This window comes from Talpa occidentalis, unplaced genomic scaffold (assembly GCF_014898055.3).
Source record: "Talpa occidentalis isolate TD23 unplaced genomic scaffold, MPIMG_talOcc4v2.1 talOcc4.5, whole genome shotgun sequence".
NCBI classification, from domain to species: Eukaryota; Metazoa; Chordata; class Mammalia; order Eulipotyphla; family Talpidae; genus Talpa; species Talpa occidentalis.
The window spans coordinates 42,251,514-42,275,000 of NW_023604861.1; the positions used below are offsets into that span (position 1 = coordinate 42,251,514).

The following is a 23,487-nucleotide window of genomic DNA, read 5'->3' on the forward strand; positions in this document are numbered from 1 at the left end:
TCACATGAATATTTACCTTGTGCTGGACTACATAAAGCAAATATCAATAAGGTGAAAAAACTGAAAGCATAGAGAGTATGTTCCCTGATCAAAAATAATCAAAGTAAAATCAAGAACAGAAAGCTAGCCAAAAAACTTGAAAACATTTGGAAATTAAACAACATACTTTTAAATAACACATGAGTTAAAAGAACAAATCATAATAAAAATTAGAAAAGATTTTGAAATAAAAATGAAAATACCAAGTGTCATATTTATGAGATGTAGTTAAAAGTAATGCATGAAGGTAAATGTATAGCTTTGAATGCTTATAGCAGAAATGAAAAGTCTAAAATCAATCACCCAAGCTCCAACTGTAACGAGGTAGAGAGTTCTGAGAAGGAAAGAAATAAAAATTAAAACTCAGTGCATTAGACAAATGGCCAACAGGCATATGAAAAAATGTTCAACATCACTTGTAATCAGGGAAATGCAAATCAAAACTACCATGAGATACCATCTTACACCAGGGAGAATGGCACATATTAAAAAAACTAGCAACAACAAATGTTGGCGAGGATGTGGAGAAAAAGGAACTCTCCTGCACTGCTGGTGGGAGTGCAAACTGGTCCAACCACTATGGAGAGTCCTGTGGAGATTCCTCAACCTGTTAAAAATGGAGCTTCCATCTGATCCAGCAATTCCAATCCTATCTATCTACCCAAAGGACACAAAAACATTAATTCAAAAGGACACCTGCACCCCCATGTTTATTGCAGCACTATTTACAATAGGTAAGCTATGGAAGCAACCCAAATGCCCAAAAATAGATGACTGGATCAAGACGATGCGGTACATATACACAATGGAATATTACTCAGCAATCAAAAAGATAAACTCATGCCATTTGCAGCAACATGGATGGAGCTGGAAGGGATCATGCTCAGCAAAATAAGCCAGAAAGAAAATGAAAATTACTGGATAGTCTCACTCATAGCAGGAATTTAGAAAACCCAAATAAGGGATCAGGAAAAAGATTAATTATAATAAAGTAAAAATCAAAATCAACAGGCAACTATAAACCTGAGACACACTGTGGGGTGGGGGGGAGAAGGGAGTAGGATCAAAACAAGGGTGGTGGGAATTTTATGGGGACTATAACCAAGACGAAAATGCATATATTGCACAAAAATGAAAAATGGGGCCTCACCGGTGGCGCAGCGGTTGAGCACTGGGCTGCAAAGCTGCCTGCAGCCTCTGCAGCGCGGTTCGATCCCTGGCCACCGGGTGAGGGTCCCACATGGTGTGCAGACCTCTCCTGGTGCCCGCTGCTCCCCTCAGCAGTGTATCGTCAGTGTGCCTGTTATGCTCCCGCTCTGGCTCTGGTGAATTCTCTCACCCTCCCGCGCTTCTGACTGTACCCAGTGCTTGTATAAATAAATAAATAAAATCTTAAAAAAAGAAAAATGGTGTAAAAAATATACAAAATTAAATTTTTTAAAAAAAATTTAAAAAAACAGTGCATTAGAAATAGTAGAGATAATTCAAACAAGCCAGAAGTTGGTTATTTGAAAATATCAATAAAATTAACAAACACATGGCATAATAGAGCAAGAAAAAAGGAACAAAATACTAATGAACAATATGAGGAAAAATTGTAAACAATTTTATAAAATGTCAAAAAAAAAAAAAAAGAAAAAGATGAAACACAGTCTTTTAAAAAACAAATTACCAAAACTGACTTAAGAAAAAATAGAAAACCTGAGTAGTCCTAAATCTAGTAAGGAAATTTCAAAGTTTAAAATCTCACAAAGAAAATACCAAGTGCACATAGTTTCACTTTTGAATACTACAAACAAGAAAATGGTAGCAGTTCTACGCAAGTCCTTTAAAAAGAAAAATTAACAGGTCACAGCTCATACCAAATTCAGACCAATATCCCTCAGGAACATAGATGCAAAAATTCTTAGAATATTAGCAAATCAAATTCAGCAATGTATTAAACAGGTGATATATATCATGACCAAGAAAAATTTTATCCCAGAAATACAAGGTTGGTTTGACATTCTAAAATCAATGTATTTAACCATATTCGTAGAATAAAGACCACAGGATCAGTTTTAAGATAGGAATCCCCTCTGCTCACCCCCAGAAGTTATTTTACATTTTGATTACCATGAATTATAGGCTGATGGGACACAAAAGGTCTATTTCCTAACCCTAACCCTAAAAGCTGAGAAACTGGATTCAATTGGCTAAACAAGAGCATTGGGAATCCAATCAAATTCTTCAAAATCCTCAATACTCAAGCATTACATAGGATTTGAATGTGGAAATTACATCTGAAAGAAAGTAAGTTTTACAAGCACAGATTCTGGACTCAAACTGTTAGGTTCAAGCTCTAGTTCCATCACTTACTGGCCAAAATGCACACATGCTTCCAAATACCCAAAAAGACTAACACGCAAACCCAGGATATCAAACTAACCAATTTGGACATACTACTCATGGAAATTTTCTTGCCATGTGTAGTTTAGTGATTCTGACCACATCAGAACCCAGTATAGCCTCTCCTTTTCCTTACGTCTTCCTCGATGGAGCCTTTCCTTGTTAAAACTTTCTGGAAAAACATTACTCATTTTCAAGGTCCTCTATAAACTTTACATTGATTCCTAAATTGGGATAGATCTTAACTGTGAAGACACAATTGCTAAAATCTGTCAGAAAGAATTAATCTGCTCCTCTCCATTTAGAATCCACAGAGCAGTATTGCAACGCCATTTCAAGGTTCAGAGAAGGCCCACTTTATTTCCTTGATTTATTTATTCTAAGGTCCCTGTGTATCTTATCCAAAATTAACACTAAAAGCTAGGAATGTGTTAGTGACCTGAATGGCTTATTAAAGCTGAATTCAAACTATATAAAATAATTCTTAAGGCTTATGAATGTAAAGCAAGAGTTATTTCCTTAAGGCAGGACAATTAAAAACAGATTCACACAAAATCAAATACATCTTTTAAGAGCTAAAGAGAAGGTGATGCATTATTGTGCAGGAAAATGACAGGTGCCAGACAGAAAAAGAATAAAATGGAAGACAATATAGTTGGCTTCTTTAGATTTTTCAGTCCCTAAACCTAGGTTTTACATCAGTTCTGCTACATACTAGCTTTGCAAACTTAACCCCTCCGAGTTTAAAGTTACATAAAATACAAGGGTAGGACATCAATGATCGCTTTGAGTTTTCATTTTTCCTTCTAATTTAAAATGATGGCAGCCTCAAAATGAAGACACAAATATAAACACATCTTATCATGAGAGAGAGAGAGAGAGAAGACGGCAAATGCAGCTTGATTTTATGGGATTCAGTAATCTGGTAATAGCTTTCTTTGCTCTCACCTGTCATAAATACAACTGATAAGCAGGAAATGTAATATGTGTTTAAAGATAACTCCATCTTCATTTCAGTGTATTAGAAACAAGAGTAAGGAAATAAATACTGTTTTTCTTAAAATTAAAAATTTAAGAAGCAACTATCTATTATGAAATAATCTGAAAATCCAAAGTGGTTTATATTTCAAACTTCAAACAGTTTTTAATAAGCTCTCATAGAAAACTACAGCTCATTAAAAAAAAAGAAAAATAATTTCTAGGTTACAGATTAATAATAAACATTATCTTTCATATGAAAGTCCAATTCTGGGCCTCCCTGGTGGCTTAGGGGTTAAAGCCAGTGCTGTCAAGCTACTGCCAGCCACCAGCTGGCCAGGGAGCAACTCTCATGGTGCAGCAGACCTCTCCTGTCCTGCCCGCTGCTCCCCTCAACAGTGTATTTCAGTAGATTTCCTGTTTTGCTCCCCACTGTCTCTGGTGAATCCTCTTACCTCCCGCACCTCCGGCTTACACCCCAATTCTTGTATGGGTAAATAAATAATATCTTTAAAAAAAATAGTTCAATTCTCCCTTATTCACCATCTTCCAACCAAACAAACATTAATTACCTATAGCTCAGTCAACAAGGAAAGTGATGTAATCTTTATCCAATTACATTCAAATCTTTCCTTTATTCTACATAGGCACCTTTAAACCCTATCTCCGTTCTCTCCATATAGCCCCTATTGTGATTATACATATTTTTGTTTTATAATGATTTTTTAAAAATTCCTTTTCCTGTGATTACATCTTCTCCTGAGAGATATACACACATGAAATTTCTCACGGTTGGTAAAACATAAATAAAATCACTATGTGAAGCCAGGTTTCCACAACATAGCACATGAGCTTATGTTTCCTAGACATATGCTGGATTAGTAAATATGAACTTTGGGTTAAGAACTGCCACAGTGCGTAGCCTCTGCAGTGCCGATTAGATCCCCGCTGGCCTCGGAGCAACCCACATGGCGAGCAGACCTCTCCTGTCTCGCCCACTGCTCCGCTCAGCTGTGTATTTCGTCAGTTTGCCTGTTCTGTTCCCTGCTCTGTCTCTGGTGAATCCTCTCACCCTCCCGTGCATCCAGCCTGTATCCTGGCTCTTGTATAAATAAAACAAATTTTTAGGGTGCCCCCTGGTGGCGCAGCGGTTGAGCAACAGGCTGCGAAGCTGCCTGCAGCCTCTGCAGCGCTGGTTCAATCCCCGGCTGCCGGTGAAGGTCCCACATGGCGCGCAGACCTCTCCTGCCGCCTGCTGCTGTATTTCAGTGTATTTCAGTCAGTCTTCCTGTTCTGTTCCCCGCTCTGGCTCTGGTGAATTCTCTCACCCTCCCACACTTCTGACTGTACCCAGTGCTTGTATAAATAGATAAATCTTTTAAAATAAATAAATCTTAAAAAAAAAAAAAGAACCGCCACAGTACCACAGATTAACAGCTTACTCACAGTTCTTTCAGGTGATCCTAAAAGTGAAACTAGAGATTAAGCTGGTTTATCATCATCTTTACAAAGCAAGATATGAATCCTGAAATTGCTGATTCAAAAGGCTCTTGAAAGGATTCCATTTCTTCCAACATTTAAAACACACATGCTAATACAACCGAAAGTATAGGGTTACTGTGTTTTCCATTTGAGATAATTTTTGTAAATGTTCTCTATAAAAAACAATGCTCTAACTATATTTAAGGAATTCTATCATCTTTCTTTGCAATAACGATCTCTCTCGACCCTCAACCTACCGAAGCTGCTAGCAAACATGTTAACAAAAGTCTCTTGACAGTAAAGAAGAAATTAACTTTCTTTGCTGTTCATTGAAAGTATTCTTTGACCCATTAGCAGGTATTATTTCTTCTCCTTCCTATTCTTTCACTGTCTTGTTTTTTGCCTTGTTCTCCATAGTAGCAAAATATTTCCCTCTTTTCTCCAGGTTTCTTATACCACATGTTAACCCTACTTCTGAATCAAATGAGAAAAGAATTTGGAACTCAAATAGATATACGTGGCATAACTTGCCCTCAGATACATACACATGAATGGATGTTACTGACTAGTCTATATCAAAGACAAAGAGCAATAAAACAGAACAAACCTACATGTAACCACTGAGCTCATGACTTACCTTCTGGCTCACTGTCTGACCCTGAGAGGCTACCATAGTTGCTCATTAGTGAACACAGGGCTGGTGTCACTTCCTTGGGTATGACAGCACTTTGTGGTTTCTCCTCTTTATCAGACTCTGAAGTAGAAAGGGAAAGAAAGAACTTAGCTTTAAACAGTATACCAAAACATCCACCACCATATAAAAAACTGATAGCTCCTCAGTAAACCTTATATGTAAGTGAAAATAAGGTAATTTCTGGACATTTCCTTCATTTAAAAAAAAATGAAAATCAGGAGACCCAGGAAACTACTTAATTTAAATCTTCATGAACAGAGAAGCTACTTGCCCCAAAGAAAAATCAGAGGGGCAAATGGAAACTATACACAGCTCATTCACTACGCTTCATAGTTTACAGAATTTTAAATTCATCTCTTTGATATTAATGAATTTTATTTATGCTATTAATTAAGTTTATTCTAATAGCAAGACGAGAAGTTTAATGCCACTGGATTAGGATTACTATGACAATTAAGTTTAAGAGTAAAAAAATATAAAAAATAACCACCCTTTTTTGTTGTTTTTAAGACATGTTCTAAGGACACAAATAACAAAGCCATTCTGCAGATAAAGTTTTAGCCAGAATTATACTAAAATCAATCTATACAAAGTTTTTTATTAAAAGGCTAAGAAACTTAAGCAAACAAATGAAGCATGAGAATTTAGCAAGTACTAGAGAGCATGCCAAAGGTGAAGGGATTGAGCAGAGCCCAGCAAACTTAGTTGTAGCCCAGTGATCTCACCTATTACCTTTATTTTTGGCAGATGAGAAAATGAATTAAGTCTATTCATAAAAAAAACAAATAAAAATAAAGGCTAACTGGAAAATGAAGACAAAAAATAACTTGTCTGTGTAATGAACCAACTCAACCCCTAACCAATAAGAAATGTTTCAAGAAAGCATTGAATGTTCACCAAATTAGTCTAGGGAAAACCAAAACACTCATATGAAATTCACTAATAAATAACCTTATCGAAGTGTGAAGCTACCACATTCTAGTTGATGAAGTTAAATCTTTGCTCTACTCATCCACACTACCCAGCACCAAACCCTCCCTAAACTGCTACTGTTAATTTTTAGCTGATTTTTTACCGGTTCTCTTGCATTAATAAAGGTAAAGTTGTTTTTATATATCTCAAAATTATTAGTGGATTAAAAAGAAATCTGCAAGTAAGAATGCAGACTGTTTATTCCATTGTTTGAACGACAGGCTGATTGTAGTATTTTCTTCCAAGACCCAAAGAGAGGTGCCTAACAGCATCTAGAATGCTGTCTAGTTCACTAGAATGCTCTATAAAAGTATGAGCTCATTTAATCTTACATGGTATCATTTTCATTATTAATTTCAATGAAACCAAAATTCAGATTTGAGTAACTTTTCTTTCAGGTAACAAAAAATCTAACATTTGTGTCAAATTTAAATCCTGGCTGACTTCAAATTCCAATTCTTAACTAGTGTGGCAGAGTATCTCCTACTGATTATCTATAGAAAGCCATATATTGCCCTCATTTTAAAGTGAAATCATCTGATTGTAATGTCTCAAGTTAGTAATAATACTAACAAATGTCTTCTTTCAGCTACAACTCCATTTCTCTTTCACAGCAAAATTCTAACATCTACTTGATCTAATTCTTACAGCTGTCTAGCCTACTCCAGAATCTACTCCAATCTCTTTCAGAACCACCAGATCACTAAACTTGTCCTTCCAAGTTTGGAAGGAATCTGATTCTGATTCCTCTGTATTGCTAAACCTAGAAGTTATTTCTTGGTTCTCATTTAACTTAGTGACAATATTTGACAATAATGATGTTCTGCTTTTAAAAAATATTTTCTTTACTTTGCTTTCTTGTCCAGTCTACCTATTGACTCTCACTGAACAACTTCTAAAGTTTATGAGTGCTCACTTTCCAACCCACACTAACCTTTTCTCTTTATGTCTCCTCTTTTTAAAACCTTATTTTATCTCAAATCTTTAAAAAGTATATAGTAGCAGTCTTCTATTTTCCCTAAATTCCTGAATAATCTTATTGCCCATTCAACATCTCTACTTACATGTCAAAGAAGCATCTTAAAGGTTAACATGATCAAAAACAAGTATTTGATTGCTATTCCAAAAAATAGTCTCCATTTCAATAAATGCCAAATCTTCCTTCTCAATGGTAAAGATAAAACCTAGCCAATCATACTTTACTCTTCAGATTCGCCCACATATTGCAACCACTCTATCAACTGTCTATCTAGATCTATCAACACAGAGCTGTCAACATTTCTTCCTTACCTAAATAACTATAAAAGCCTCCTAAAAGATATCCCTGATATGACCCACTTCTTTAGGTAATGACTATGACAGAATTTTGGACAACTCTCAAACCACCACAGCAATAAACATTTGGGGATGTTTTTTGTTTACCCTAAATTTTTACTATTAATTTTACCATTCATCAGTAGATCTTATCTGAAATAATTATTTCTGTGGTGTTCCAGTGGGAAATTTCTCTCATTTCTTCTACATTTATTAATTGGAATTCTTCTGTAAGAAAAGATTTGTTCCTGTGATATTATGATCAAAGGGACAAAATATACATTTTGGTCATATCAGATGACCAAAATTTGGTCATCATTCACAATTCCTGACTCACAGATTCCAAAAGATCACAATTTCCTAAGTGTTGATTGTGTTAAATATCCTTTGCCATGTTTATTAAGGTAACATTTGGAAAACATGAGAGGAGGATAGGCTATTTGCCAGGGAACCTGCCTAATGAAATGAAGTTTGGAACTTCCAGACCCACCCTCTGAGCTTAAGGGAGGGGAAAAGCGCTGGGGTGTTGAAGTCAATTGCCAATGGCCAATAAGTTAACTGGTCAAGTCTATGTAATGAAGCCTCCATACAAATCCCCTAGAAGAAGGGCTTTAGAGAGCTTCAGGGTTGGTGAACACCAATGGTGAATGGAGGTTTGGGGTGAATGCCATGCCTGGAGAGGATACAGAAGTTCCACAACTTTTTTCCATATTTTGCCCTATGTCACTGTAGGGTAAATGATTTTCAGTCTTTTCTGCCCTCCTGCCACTAGGATTGCCCCACCTGATGGGGCACCTGCATGTTACATTGTTATAGTTGTGTTGTTTACTTCTGTGGGCCATGACTGCAGTATTGAGGTATTGCCAGGAGAAGCAGAAGCAGGAGAGAGAAGGGGAGAAAGAACGCCAGGAGAGAGAGAGAAGCCCAGAGCAAAGACTTGCTGGGGGCTTGGAGGCCTGCTGGCTTCCTGCCCCCCAATCCCCCACCCAGCATCCCTGCCTGCCCCTGCCGTGTACCTGGTTGCTGCACTACATGTAAAAACTCAATAAAAGCCCGAGAAAGCCACTGAGGGCTTCAGGACTCTACCCGGTCTGCTTGGATCATAGATGAACCTGCTCTGTGTCCTTCCTGCCACTACAGTCACTCATCTGGCTGTTGATTCATATCCTTCAGTATCTTTTGCAGTAAATGGGTAATCTAGTAAGTAAACGGGTTTCCTGAGTTCTGCGTGCAGTTCTAGCAAATGAACTAAACCTGTGGAAGGTGCTTGGGAACCTCTGATGTATAGTCAGTTGGTCAGAACAGAAGTACAATTAATAATTATTCTGAGTTTACAAAGGGCACAAGAAGTCTAAGGGAACCTTGGAGACCTCTGATGTTTAGTCAGTCAGAACCATGGACTTGCAGTTGGTGTGTGAAGTGAAGGACAGTCCTAAGACTGAGCCTTTAAACTTGTGGAATCTGATGTTATCTCCTGGTAGATAGTGTGAGAAATGAGCTGAACTCATGAAAACCCTGCTGGTACCCAAGAACTGCTTGTTGGGATGGGAAATCTCCACATACCCACTGAAATTAATCTCAGCACATACCAGCAATGTAGTCCCTCCTCTCTTATATTCATTTATATCATTACGGAGTTGTGGCTATTTTATTCTTTGGGTTATGATATATTATTTATATTGTGGCTCAAACTTTGACCAACTTTGGTCATTAGGAGCACTTTACATGAAACCACCCTGATTTTTTGGATCACTTTCTTACTTCCTGGCACTATTTGTATTTTTCCTGTTGGAGCCATACAATCAACCATTTCTCCAAAAAGCCATGGTTCCTTTTTTTACCATTGGAGAATGGTAAAACCACAATCTAGGAACTTGTGCACTTGCTACTAGTATTACATAGCTCATTATATTTGACTGCCTCCCCAAGAGTAAGAGTTCACACAAATAAACACTTCTTCTATTTTGTTTCCCCTGTTATGCCTTTGGACTCCAGTACACATAGTAACAATTTTAAAATGGGAAACATTCTTTTGGCACTTCAAAACACCCTATACAGTGACTTTTCATCCCAAATAACAACAGAAGACTGTTCCTAAACTCCTTTGGATCTACCTAGCATTCAAACAGAGATTTTTAGCAGCTATCCTGAAAAGACTATGCTGAAGGCACACTTTTTAATAAAAAGAGCCAAAACGTCTCTTTAAACTAAAAAAAGAACCAATATAACAATTGTAGCAATGACAATAACAATCAAATTTTAAAATAAGTAGCTCAAATTTTTCTTACTGTTAAAGCACTAGAAGCATTTCCGTAGGGTAAATCCTACCTCTCTCATACATACATATCAAACACTATGGGAAATATTAACACTAGTCTGAATTTCTGAAGACATGGAGAGACTTCTCTGCATTGTGGTGCTGAGTAAGCAAAATGAAGGTCCTCAGTAAATTCCTGTTGAAGGTAGAATAAAAAATTGCTCTTTGGATATCTTGTCCAACTGTAAACAGTAGTTGTAAGAGTTTCCTATTTGGCTTCTTTCAACAACTGTTTCTTTACTTGTCTCTCCCCATACCCTCTTCTCACTATTTTCTATTGTCCTTATGGAGCAAAAACATAGTTACGTGTACTGGCCCCAAGATGATTTATAAATTAAGTATACTAAAGAAAATGCTACATAAACATTGAAAAGTCACTGTAAGAAACGAAAACTTTTAAGTTTTCAACTCTTAAAAACAGGCATTTATGAAAGCTGATATGCAGTAGTAGTTGATTTTCTTACTTTAACATCTACCTTTTAAATAACAGGCTAACACCTACCTTTCAAACAACAGAAGTTCCACCTAGCTTATGTCAGTGCGCAGGAAGACTGATGTGCCAGTGTTCCGTGATGATAGTTATATTTCTATTATAATGAGTGACTAATAAATTTTTTCTTTTTTTATATAATTCTTACATCATTTTTTCATTTTTGCACAATGTATGCATTTTCATTTTGGTTATATTCCCCATACAATTACACCCCACATATTTTGATCCTAATCCCTCCTCAACTCCACCCCGCCACCCGTAGTGTGTCTCTGGTTTATAGTTGCTTATTGATTTTGATTTTTTCTTTATTATAATTGTGACTAATAAATTTGATCCTTTTTCTTTTGTGAATGCTAAGGCACTTCCAATCAGTGATGCCACATTATGGGTCAGCTCTTTTCTAGTTCAAACAACCCTAAGGCCACAACCCAGGAAAACCACAAACATTGGTGAAATAAATATTTAAATGACTTAATAGCAACAAAATAAACTTAGTCCTAACTGACATGCAAAAAAAAAAAAAAAAACAAAGGATTTAAAAAATAAATGAATAGTTAACAGGATATAAGAGGAAATAAAAAACATTGCACCACTAAGGAAATTAAGAGGTAACAGGCCACTCAAAACTAACAATGGGGGAGAGTCCAAATGACAGACTTTCCCTCTGAAATAATGTCAATTCTCACTTTAAAGCATTTGTACAATTACTCAGAGTTTATGTGCCACTATCACAAAAAGACAGTAGGTAAAGGAATTGATTTTCTAAGCATGGTCTGAGGTTTACAAAGATGCTTGAGAACTGTTGTCTAAAATATGAATGCTGGGCCTCCCCAGTGGCGCAGTGGTTGAGCGCTGGGTTGCGAAGCTGCCCGTGGCCTCCGCGGCGCCGGTTCGATCCCCGGCTGCTCCCCAGCCACCGGAGGAGGGTCCCACATGGCGCGCAGACCTCTCCTGCCGCCCGCTGCTCCCCTCAGCAGTGTGCTTCGGTCCTTCTGCCTGCTCTGCTCCCCGCTCTGGCTCTGGTGAATTCTCTCACCCTCCCGTGCTTCTGACTGTACCCAGTGCATGTATAAACAAAACAAACAAACAAATAAATAAATAAAACATGCCTCTAAAAAAAAAAATGTGAATGCTGATGTCTGAATAAGGTTCTAAGCCCAAAGAAATGCAAAAAAAAAGGTAAGAAACTGAGATCTTCAAACAAGTCTGACATACCAGAGAGCAGAGATGGTGACACTATTTAGGGCATGTGGGGAAAAAAAGTACATATGGTTTTCTGTAGCTGTACCTGGAGTGAAACATTAAAGAACCAGTGGTCTAAAATACTAATCTGAAAAATGTAGAAGTCCAGAAGAAATCCCAGGTGTAACAATTTTAAATGGAATCTTTCCCATAAAATTAAGCTACCATAATTTCATTGACTATTATTTTGATATCCTTGAAAAACAAAAATAATGTAAATCACTTAAAAGATTTTTTTTTATATTCAAGACTGACATTCTTGTCATTGATCCATAGCATAGGTATGTTCCAACTTTGACACTCATCATAGATAAGCGTGTCAGCATTAAACCAAAACAGATGTCTCATTCAACTGTTCCTAGGAATCAGACTGAATGCTTTTCATATATGGATGAAAGATATTTACTACTGTTTTTTCACGTCTAAAGTATCTCTTCAAGGCCTAGATACAGGCTTAACTAGAAGCAACATATAATCATCTTCTCATTATTGTTTCATCAGACTGGCACACACTGAAAGACTTCTTTAAAAAGTGAGAAAACAAAAATGAACAATAATTTAAGAAAATAAAAGTTTCATCAATTAAAAAAAAGTGAGAAAACAACTAACCATTTATCAAAGCTAACAAAATGAAAACAACAGACTATTCAATGTCAGAGTCCTTCCAATATTCAATTAGAGAACTACAGAAAATGAAGAATTCATAATTTTCAAACTAGTACTATACTGATAATATTTTCATATATTTGTGTTTCAAGTACTTTAATGACATAAAAACTTGTATCTGGGTACAGATGATGCTTTATCATCAAGGTCAACCACTATAAATCTGAAGTGTATGGGCTCTAAAATTTTTTGAAGGAAAAAAAATTAGTGTCCAGGAATAAACTTAGCACTGGCCCAAGATGTAAGCTGTCTTTTCCCTGCTATCAGTAAGGCCAAGAAACTGTCTTTTCTAAACTCCCTCCCACATCTCAACTATCCTAGACACACATAGTGTTTTTTATACAAATTCAGTCTTCACATTTAGAAGAATGGTACTGCACTAGTTAAGTCAGACTCCTAAGGTCAAATTCTGGCTCTCCCACCAACCAGCAGCATAGCTAAAATAAATTACTTATTCTGTGTGCTTAAGTTCTAAAATGAAGTAACAACAATACATATGAAAGAGGTTGTTATGAGAAAAGAGTTAATATATACATAGCATTTAGAGTATAAGTACTTTAATGAGTTTTAATTGGTGTTAACTTATTCTTACTAAATTTTACCTTCTTATATTGAGGTCAACATTTCCTTATAACAAGATCTTTTTCTATTCTAATTTAGTCAATGAATTGGTTATTCCCCCATTCTTGGTATCCACAAGTTCAATAATTTATCATGTGAACAGAACCTGCTAGCAAATTTCCTCCCATGTTTTAAACCCTCAGAAAGCGGCTTATGGTGTATCAGTAACAGGTAACTAGAGCTGGCAGCATTATTTCCTTCCTATTGTATGTAAAGTGAAAGGGTTTCTTGGGCTTCATAAAATATGTTATAACTCTTGTCTATTCATTTTTTAAAAATATAATTTATTTATCTATGTTTATTTTACATCATTGTAAATGATGTACAATGTTTGCTTTCTCTTTTCAGGTATAGTCCCCATAGAATTTCCACCATCAATTTACCAATGCACCATCACCATAGTCCCTTGTGCTTGTCTACTCATTTTTAAGGAGACTTAAAGTTTCTGAAGCATGCACAAGTATGCTGCCTTGTTTGATCTTCATGACAACTCTGAAAAAAATAAGACAGGTACCATTCTCTTCTTTACAGAATATAAACCTACAATGTAGTATCAGTTCACTCACTAATAATATCCCTTTATAAAAGAGGAAGCATAAACAAAGTCCCACAATGTTACTGGAAGGAAAGGTGCTAGAAATATTTACAAATGCATTTTTATTTCTCAAAGGGGAAACATAACCTTGAGAGGCTGAATGATACATCTGTATCTGATAGCAGCACTTTGGTTCTTTAATTTTTCAACTTAGAAATAAGAATACACTTTTTTCATGAGTTCTAGGGGGAATTCAAGGATAAACTATAAACACATATTAATACATTCTATTCTCTGAGGAAGAAGAGAATTACATAAATATTGTTAATACTGTTTAAATATTATTTAACCCAAAAAGATCATGGTCATGCTAGGCAAACTTAATAATACTTGCTTCCATTGGATTTAACAGCTTTATGGGGTGGGGAGAAATAGGGGGAAAGTCACATAACTGGGCAAACATGAATCCTTATCATTAATATAGTCAAAACAACCTCACAAATAATGTGAGATTACAGCACAATATAGGAATTATCCAATGTATATAAATTTTCTTGCCCAGACTGCCTGATTCATCACCCATTTCTAATTTAGAATAGATGTCCTGAAGTGAGGTTTTCCATATACTCTCCAATTAGAAACAAAACTATCCCTCTACTTATTTTACATCTTTTTCATTGAAATCTCCACAAAACAGCCAGTATTATCCTCAAAGGTGAAAAGCTGAAAGCCTTTCCCTTAAGATCTGGAATAAGGCAAGGATGTCCACTCTCACCACTGCTTTTCAATACAATACTGGAAGTCCTAGCCAGAGCAGTAAGACAAGAGAAAGACATACAAGGAGTCCAAATAGGGAAAGAAAGAAAACTATCACTATTTGCAGACAATATGATAATATACATAGGGAATCCTAAAAACGCCAAAGAAAAACTAATCAAAACTATAGACCAGTTTAGTAAAGTAGCAGCATACAAAATCAACACACAAAAATCAGTAGCCTTCCTATATGCAAACCATCGATCTGAAAAAGAAATTAAGAAAACTATCCCTTTTATAATTGAAAGCAAAAAAATCAAATACTAGGGAATAAACCTAACAAAAGAGGTGAAGGACCCATACAAAAAAAAAAAAAACTAGGGGCCTCCCTGGTGGTGCAAGGGGTTAAGTTGCAGCACTATGAAGCTATCCGCAGCCACTGTAGCATGAGTTTGCTCCCTGACCAGGGAGCTAATCCACATGGCGCAGCAGACCTCTCCTGTCTCACCCGCTGCCCCCCTCAGCAGTGTATTTCAGTCAGTCCGCCTGTTCTGTTCACCACTCTGTCATTCCCACCCCACAACTCTGGCCTGTACCCCAGCTCTTGTATGCATAAATATATTTAAAAAAAAGTAAGACACTGTTAAAAGAAATAGAAGATGACTCAAATAAATTGAAAGACATCCCTTGTTCATGGATTGGAAGAATTAACATTATCAAAATGGCCATCCTACTGAAAGTAATTTACAGATTCAGTGCTATTCTGATAAAAACTTCAATGACAATCTTCAAAGAAATAGAACAAATATTGATCAAATTCATGTGGAACCACAAAAAAACCTCGAATAGCCAAAGCTCTCCTGACTAAAAAGAAGGAGAATGGAGGTTATCACACTCCCTGATTTCAAACTATACTACATAGCCATAATAATTAAAACAGTATGGTACTGGAACAAAAACAGACACTCAGAAAACCCAGAAATAAACCTACATATTTATGGACAACTAATCTTTGACAAAGAAGCAAAGAATATGATGGAACAAGGACAGTTTTTTTCAATAAATGGTGCTAGGAAACTTGGACTGCTACTTGCAAAAGAATGAAACTAGACTACTATTTCACACCATGCACAAAAACCAACTCAAAATGGATAAAAAATGTGAATGTAGGACGTGAAATCATAAAATATATAGGAGAAAATATAGGCAAAACACTACATGACACACATCTCAGTAACATCTTTAAAGACACAGCCCCCAAAGCAAAGATAGTGAAGGAAAAGATAAACACCTTGGATTACATCAAACTAAAAAGCTTCTGTACAGCAAAAGAGACATTAACCAAAACAAAGAGACACCCTACTGATTGGGAAAAAACTTTTGCGCACAATGCAAGTGATATGGGACTGATCACAAAAATCTACTAAGAACTGACATAACTCAATAAAAACAAAGTAAACAGGGGTCTCCCCGGGGGCACAGCGGTTGAGCGCTGGATTGCGAAGCAGCCCGCGGCCTCTGCGGCGCCGGTTCCATCCCCGGCTGCTCCCCGGCCACTGGAGGAGGGTCCCACATGGCGCGCAGACCTCTCCTGCCGCCCACTGCTCCCCTCAGCAGTGTACTTCGGTCCTTCTGTCTGCCTGCTCTGCTCCCCGCTCTGGCTCTGGTGAATTCTCTCACCCTCCCGCGCTTCTGACTGTACCCAGCGCTTGTATAAATAAATAAATAAATAAATAAATAAATAAATAAATAAATAAATAAATAAATAAAAAACAAAGTAAACAATCCAGTCAATAAATGGGCAGAAGAGCTAAAAAGACACTTCTCCAAAGAGGAAATGCAAATGGCCAACAGGTATATGAAAAAATGTTCAACATCCCTTGTAATCAAGGAAATGCAAATCAAAACCACAATGAGATAACACCTTACACCAGTGAGAATGGCACACAATAAAAAAGTAGGCAACAACAAATGCTGGTGAGGATGTGGAGAAAAAAGAACTCTCCTACACAGAGCTACCAATTGACCCAGCAATTCCACGCCTATGTGTCTACCCAAAGGACACAAAAACATTAATTCAAAAGGACATCTGCACCCCTATGTTTACTGCAGCACTATTTATAATAGGTAAGATACGGAAACAACCCAAATGCCCAAAAATAGATGACTGGATCAAGATGTGGTACATATACACAATGGAATATTACTCAGCAATCAAAAAGATAAACTCATGCCATTTGCAGCAACATGGATGGAGCTGGAAAGGATCATGCTCAGTGAAATAAGCCAGAGGAAAAAGAAAAAATATCAAACGGTTTCACTTATTGGAGGAATATAGGGGAACCAAATAAGGAATCAGAAAAACAATATATAACAATAATAAAACAGCAAAACCAGCAGGCAACACATAAATAAGAGACATTCTGCAAGAGAGGGGGAGGCAAAGGGATCAAAACAGGGAAAAGAAGAGCACAAGGACTATGGTGATAGTTCACAGGTGAACTGGTGGTGGGAATTTTATGGGGAATACACAGTGATGTAAAAGATACAAATTAAAAAAGAAATCATAAAAAAAAATCTCCAGAAACCACGCTATTAAGAATTAACTTCAGCATCACTGACTATACTCTTAGAAAACATTATTTTCCTGTTTATCTTACCTGAATCAGTGTTTACCAAAACACTCAGAGGGTCTGCATTTGCCTCAGGTGGACCTTCAGGCTTCAAATCGCTTGAGTGATTGCCTGATTCAATGGCTGCTTTCTGCCCAGCACGGTCATTTTTCCATTTGTGATATTTGCCAGGACTTCTGATTTTTGCCATCTGTGAATGTCTGGACATCCCCTTCATCTTGCTGAAGCATGAAAATCACAACTCTTAATATAAAAGGCACTGACATTTCAAAATTTTTTGGAAAAAAATAATGAATTCAAAAGAAACCTAGTTGTCAAATCAGTTACTTGTAGCCTCATACATTAGAGCAAAAATCAGGGCTCCAAAGACAGAAAACACTATGGTAGACCTTTAAATGAAGAACACTCCACAATATTACACTTTATTAATTTAAAGATGCACATTTCCTCCCAAGTTTTAAACCCTCAAAGTGGCTTATGTAATACAATCAACAGCAGAAGAATATAGGTAGTGTTAAGTGAAAGGATTTCTTGGATTTTATAAAATGTTATAACTCTTGTCAACTCATTTTTAGGAGACTTAACACAAATATGCTGCCTTATTTGATCTTCATGACAACTCTGAAATAGATAAGATGGGTACCATTCTCTTCACTTTACAGGAGATAAAACTTAAAGATCATAGGCCAACCACAATTTCACAGCTAGCTCAAATCAAGTGCCCTCTCAATTCCTACAATTACTCCCCTTAGAAGGAAAACAAGTACTTAGGTTAGCATATTTTAATGTAAACTGTGTAGAGGCAAAAAAGATCATTTTTAAAAAGATTCATTACATAATTCTCAATAGACCAGAAGGCAATTTTTGGTGGAGCAGAATTTTTACAAAGACGTATGTTTTCCCCAAAATGTCATTTACTGGGCTTCTTACCACCCCCCTCACATTAGTAACAGAGGCTGTAGTTAGGAGTACAGAAATTAGAAACCTGGATTCAAATTCCAATTTTGCCCCTTACTATCTATGTCTCTTGGATTATTAATATCTCTGAAGCTATTATTCCCTCATCTAAATAAAGAGACTCATAGAAATACAGAAAGAATATAGTGTTTTGCATTTAGAAGAACAAGATAACACAATAAGCCTTAATTAGTAGTAGCTATTAACATAGCATTTTCTAAATAATTTGCTAAACCAACACATTCAGTTACTCTCTCTGTAATCTAGTTCTTAATCCTTTTAGGGTGACCACAATCCTTACAGAATCTCATTTCAAAAAATACATATATATTAGTCCAAATTTTGTGAAAACTATTAACCAATTCCCAATGTTCACCCATTAATGTCAGGCTAACATCTCAACAGTGTCATCACGGGTGAAACATACGCTTTAAGCCTCCAATCCACCATCCCCATGAAGATAATGTAGAGATGCTACTTTCCTTAGGCTTCTGCTCACAGATGCCCTTACTATATCGTGCTCTTATAGCACCTGTCCACAGCTGGCTTTTGAAAGATCATCTTTAAGGTATTCACTAACAGCGAGTTATGATCTTTAACAGATGACTCACTGAAAAAGTGGCACCTCACATCTGAAGGGGTAGTTCTGTTATCCCACTGCTTGACAATCATTTAAAAGGAAGTTTATTTAAACAACACTAAAAAATAGTTATACAAAATATGTTAGTAAAAACATAGTAAATGCATATAAAGTAGATTAAGGAAGAATTAAAACTCAAAAACTAATAGAGGAGGAGATAAAATATTTAAAGAACAATTCAATTAATTCAAAAGAGGAAAGGAAATAAAGAACAGGATAAAAAACTCAATGTGATGATGGTAGACTGAAATTCAACTATACCTGTAATTACATTAAATATAAATGAACTACATCCTAGCTAAATCCAGATTTTCAGTCTGGATTACTGAAAATAAAGGCCAAATTATTTATTCTATAAGAGATACACTTTTAAGAACACAGACACAGAAATTTAAAGGAAAGGTTGAGAACTATCCTTTCACTACTGAGACACACTGCCACCTATATCATAAGTCAGGTGACTTATTCAGTGGATGTGTTTGTGAACTCTATCTATCCCTATCAATATCACACTATCTTCATCACTCTAACATTATTAGCTATTCTAGATCCTTAACAATTTCCTGTAAATATTAAATCCCCATATCTCCCTCCCTGCCCACTATCTCCTTACCAAAAACAAAAACACCGAAAAAAAAAAAAAAAAAAAAAAAAAAAACCTTGCTGAAATTCTAATTAGAATTAATTTGGGGACAACAGATATTATCAGACTGAATCCTCTAGTTTATGAACATTATATATCCCTCCAATAATGTAGGCCTTTAATTTTTCTGAGCAATGTTTGGCAGTTGTCAGTGAAGAGATTTTGCAAACTTTTTGTCAAAATGTATTCCTAGGTATTCAATATTTTGATGTTTTCATAAATAATATTTTTTAAATTTTCATTTATAGTTGTTTATTGCTAATATATAGAAATACAAGTATTTTTTTAAAATAATGATTTTATTTGTATTTGGCACCCTAACTAAACACATTTTTAATTCTAACTGTAAGCTTGGTTGGATTTTTTGCAGACATAAATTAGATCAATCCTAAAACCTAACAATTTTACTTCTCACTTTTCACATTTTATAGCTTCTAGTTCTTTCTTGCTTTACTACAGAGCCTTCCAATACAGCATTTAATGAGTGTAGTAGTTGTAAACATCCTTGTCCCAATCTCAGGGGGAAAATGATCAGTATTTCACTACTACCTTTAATTTATACTTAAATTTTAACCCTGTATAGATGAAGGAAATTATCTCTTATTACTAGTTTGATTTTTATTTTTTCACTACTAGTCTTAAATTGTATCAAAAAAGTACCCTTATTTTTTAAGACAACCATACCATTTTATTCATTCTTTTGATTTTATAATAGCAAACAAAAACAAAAAAAAAAACCACCAAGTACAGATTAGTATTTAAAAAAGGGAAAAAAAACCTATTATTTATGTGCTGTATACACATGGAATGTCTCTAGAAGGCTAGAATAGATTGCCTCCAGGAAGGAGAGCATTAGCTGGGAGACAAAAACAGAAAAGACTTGCTAACTATAAATCTTTCTTACTTTAAAATATGATTTATAAGTAAAAAAAAGTTACCAAAGCAAACACTTCAGAACTGGGAATGTAAAGATTTTAAGATTTTGGTGTATGCTTTTTATTATTTAAAAGTACATTCCATTAAAATAAACAGAGAATGCAAACTAAGTTTAAGGAACTTACCCATACTGTGTTGTTGTTAATACTGCTCCTCTCTTTTCCTTTTCAAGTTTTAACTTGTTCTTCCTTTCAATATTGGCCAAAGTTGGGTAGTTTCTAGGAAACAAAAAATCAAAGAAGTCAAAAAGGTTTTCAGAATATAATTTTAATTAATCCAGCAATTGGGGTTTTTGTTAAATGATTAATAAACCTTTATAAACCTTTAATTACTTCTGGAATTTTTTAAGGGGGGAAAGTATAATAATGCTACTGAAATGTAGATCATTTGATAGGCCACAGAACTTGCTACCAGTTTCAATTAGGTAAGGAACTTACACTAGAATTTAAATCAAATATTCCAAAATATGAGCTCAAAGTGATCTAACATCTATTTGGCATGTGCCCATAATACTGTAAGAAAAAATGTAATAAGAATATGTAATTACTTATGCAAAAACATACTAGGTACAGCCAAAGCTTCCATGATAGGAAGAAACAGCTATCAAAAAAAGGTACAGTCTACCAGGAAGGACAGCAAGGCACACAAACACCTGCATCACAGGGCAAAATATAAGTACCCCCAAAGAAGAGAAAAATTAGAGGATGGGAGAGAAAGATCATCTCTAGCTAAAGAAATTCAGAAAAAAAGGAACATTAAAAAAAAAGTCTTAAATGGTGTTAACAGACAGAAATCAGAAAAAAAAAAAAAGCTTCAGCATTTTAAGCAGAGCAAACAAGTAAACAAACCAAGGTCTGAGCAAGTGTGAGAGATATCCAGTGAATGGCTATAACATAATATAGTTTCAGGCAATCAGACCAGAAAGGGAGGCTGAGGCCAAAATGTGCCTTGAATGGCAGACTAGAAAGTGTGTATTTAACTCAGCAGCAGTGTGAAACCACTGAGAGTTACGAACAAGGGAGAGAGGTATACAAGGCAGTGATTAAGATTAAATCTACGGCAGTGTGCAAAAGAATTGTTCTAACAAAGCTTTCTTTGTTTCCTTGGCACAGTTCTGTGGACACAGTCACCAAACTCTGCTGGTAAGGAAAATAGATCCTAAATGTCTAAAAAGCACAAAAGGAGGGTAAGAGAGACGGCTCTCTACCACGAAGCCTGGTTGCTCATAAGAGTAAAATTTGAAATCATGTTTCCTGGACATTATTTCCAACCACTTCTTTATTTTTTAACATCTATATTATTGACTTGAATAGCTCAGATACTACGAAGTCTACGGGTTAGCCACATTGGAAGACAACAATGGAAATGACATTGAGTAAGTGATGAAGTAATCAGAAAAAAAGGGAATGAATTTCAATGAGGACAGTGCAAAGCAATCTATCCAGCCAAGAAAAATAAACTCCATAAATAAAAGATGATGAATGTACAAGCTATAAATAAACATAAGAGGAAAAGATCAAGGTCATAGTAGATAAAAATCTGACAGCTACTCAGCACCATATGACTACACTTTTGGAAAGCAAACATAATCTGAGACTACATGGAATAGACACTGGCATATATACAAGTGTGAAATCTTCCTCCCACGATCTCAAAAGTGGTCAGAAACTCTCAGGGCACTGTGTCAAGTTTTGTACTTCTAAACTGAAAAGGAATGTTGAGGAAAAATAAAACTTGGAATGGATTCAGAAAAGACTCAAAGATGATTAACAGGATGAAAAGTAAAACCTCTGAAGAAAGATGAAAGGAACTGGAACTATTTGCAGCCTTTAAAAGAGGAAGAGAAGTGACAGTAAATGATCTTACAAAGAGGATGGCAGCCAGCTGTTCTCAACCTGAAGTCAGAATATGCAGAAACAGAAATGATGAGGAAAAAAGGTAACAACTTTCACAGTTCTCACAGTGTCTAGGCGTGTAATTCATAGCTGCTCAACATCCTCCACATCTTTCAAATTCATTTATTCTTACTATTTATGTTTCTTCAATATTTTTGTTCTTTTGTTCCCGTAACATGTTGGACCATATGCAAGCAATAAAGTTCTGATATAAGTGCACCATGTACAAGCAAGCAGATGCTACATTAAATGCTTCTCAGTGGTAAAGAATGTAAGCATTTGTTAGAGCAAGTGGACTTTAGGTGAGATACAGGGGAAAAATGCCTTATATAAGACATCAAGAATGTTGTAAAGATTCTTTTGGTGGAAGTCTTTTAAGCAGGTCACTTTCTTTTTCCAGCAAATTAAAGAGTCAGTTTCCTAAAGGAAAGGGATCTTTCAATATCCCTTTCAAAGCTGTAAGATTCTATTTCTCAGTGCTTAAATTAATAAAAATCTCCTCCAAAACGTACATTGTTATCGACACAGAACCTAGAGGCTGAAAAACAGGGTTACTAAAAAGCAAACTATCCCAGGAAAGGGAAATCAGAAACACAAGATGTGGTTACACATATATCAACAATCAGCAAGGCCCTTCCAATAACACACTGTGGAGATATAAAAATAAAGAAAAGTCTGGGGTTTTGATAAAAGACACAGCTTAAGTTCCTAAAGCACACTTGAAACAACAAATCTAAAGAAGGCTGACTGACATTACATACAGATAAAAGTTAATCGTTAAACTATTAGTGGATGTTATGAAGTTACAAAGACTGCGACAAGTGATATTTTCACAGTTGGCTTCTCTATTTTAATCTGCTAAAATCACTTTTCTCCCTATATCTGCATCATATCTTTCTACCCCTAAAAGACTTTGCCATGTGACTTATGCCCTTTTTCCTTCTCCCTCTTTCATTTCTTCTCTCCTCTCCTCTCCTCTTTGCCTTCCTTTTGTCTATGCCATAAGCTTACAGTGAAAAACTGTAGACACTAGAGTCAACAAGTAGGCAAAACTGTGCTAACCATTATCTAGGCACATATCAATTCTGGTTATACTGTCTCTTTCTTTATACTCCAATCATCATCAGTTTATTGACTTTTCCAACAAGCCTCTTCTCTATAAAATTACATTTCCTCTTTACTTGCACCGAACCACAGCTGCTTTGACACAAGTCATACAGCTGTATTTTTATTTTAACGTCTTTCTGAACTTCAAAAAGATGTAGCATTCTTTAGGAAGGGACACC

At 35.8% G+C, this 23,487-nt stretch overlaps 1 protein-coding gene across 1 annotated transcript in view; it reads right to left on the reverse strand.

The window, feature by feature from the left end:
* NUFIP1 (nuclear FMR1 interacting protein 1) overlaps nt 1-23,487 on the reverse strand; it is a 46,925-nt gene that overhangs the window by 9,275 nt on the left and 14,163 nt on the right. The window contains exons 6-8 of the mRNA XM_037526992.2: nt 20,432-20,524; nt 17,158-17,351; nt 5,525-5,641 (exon numbers count right to left, since the gene is read on the reverse strand). Of these exons, the coding sequence (XP_037382889.1) occupies nt 5,525-5,641; nt 17,158-17,351; nt 20,432-20,524 (404 nt within the window). The remainder of the gene's footprint in view (nt 1-5,524; nt 5,642-17,157; nt 17,352-20,431; nt 20,525-23,487) is intronic.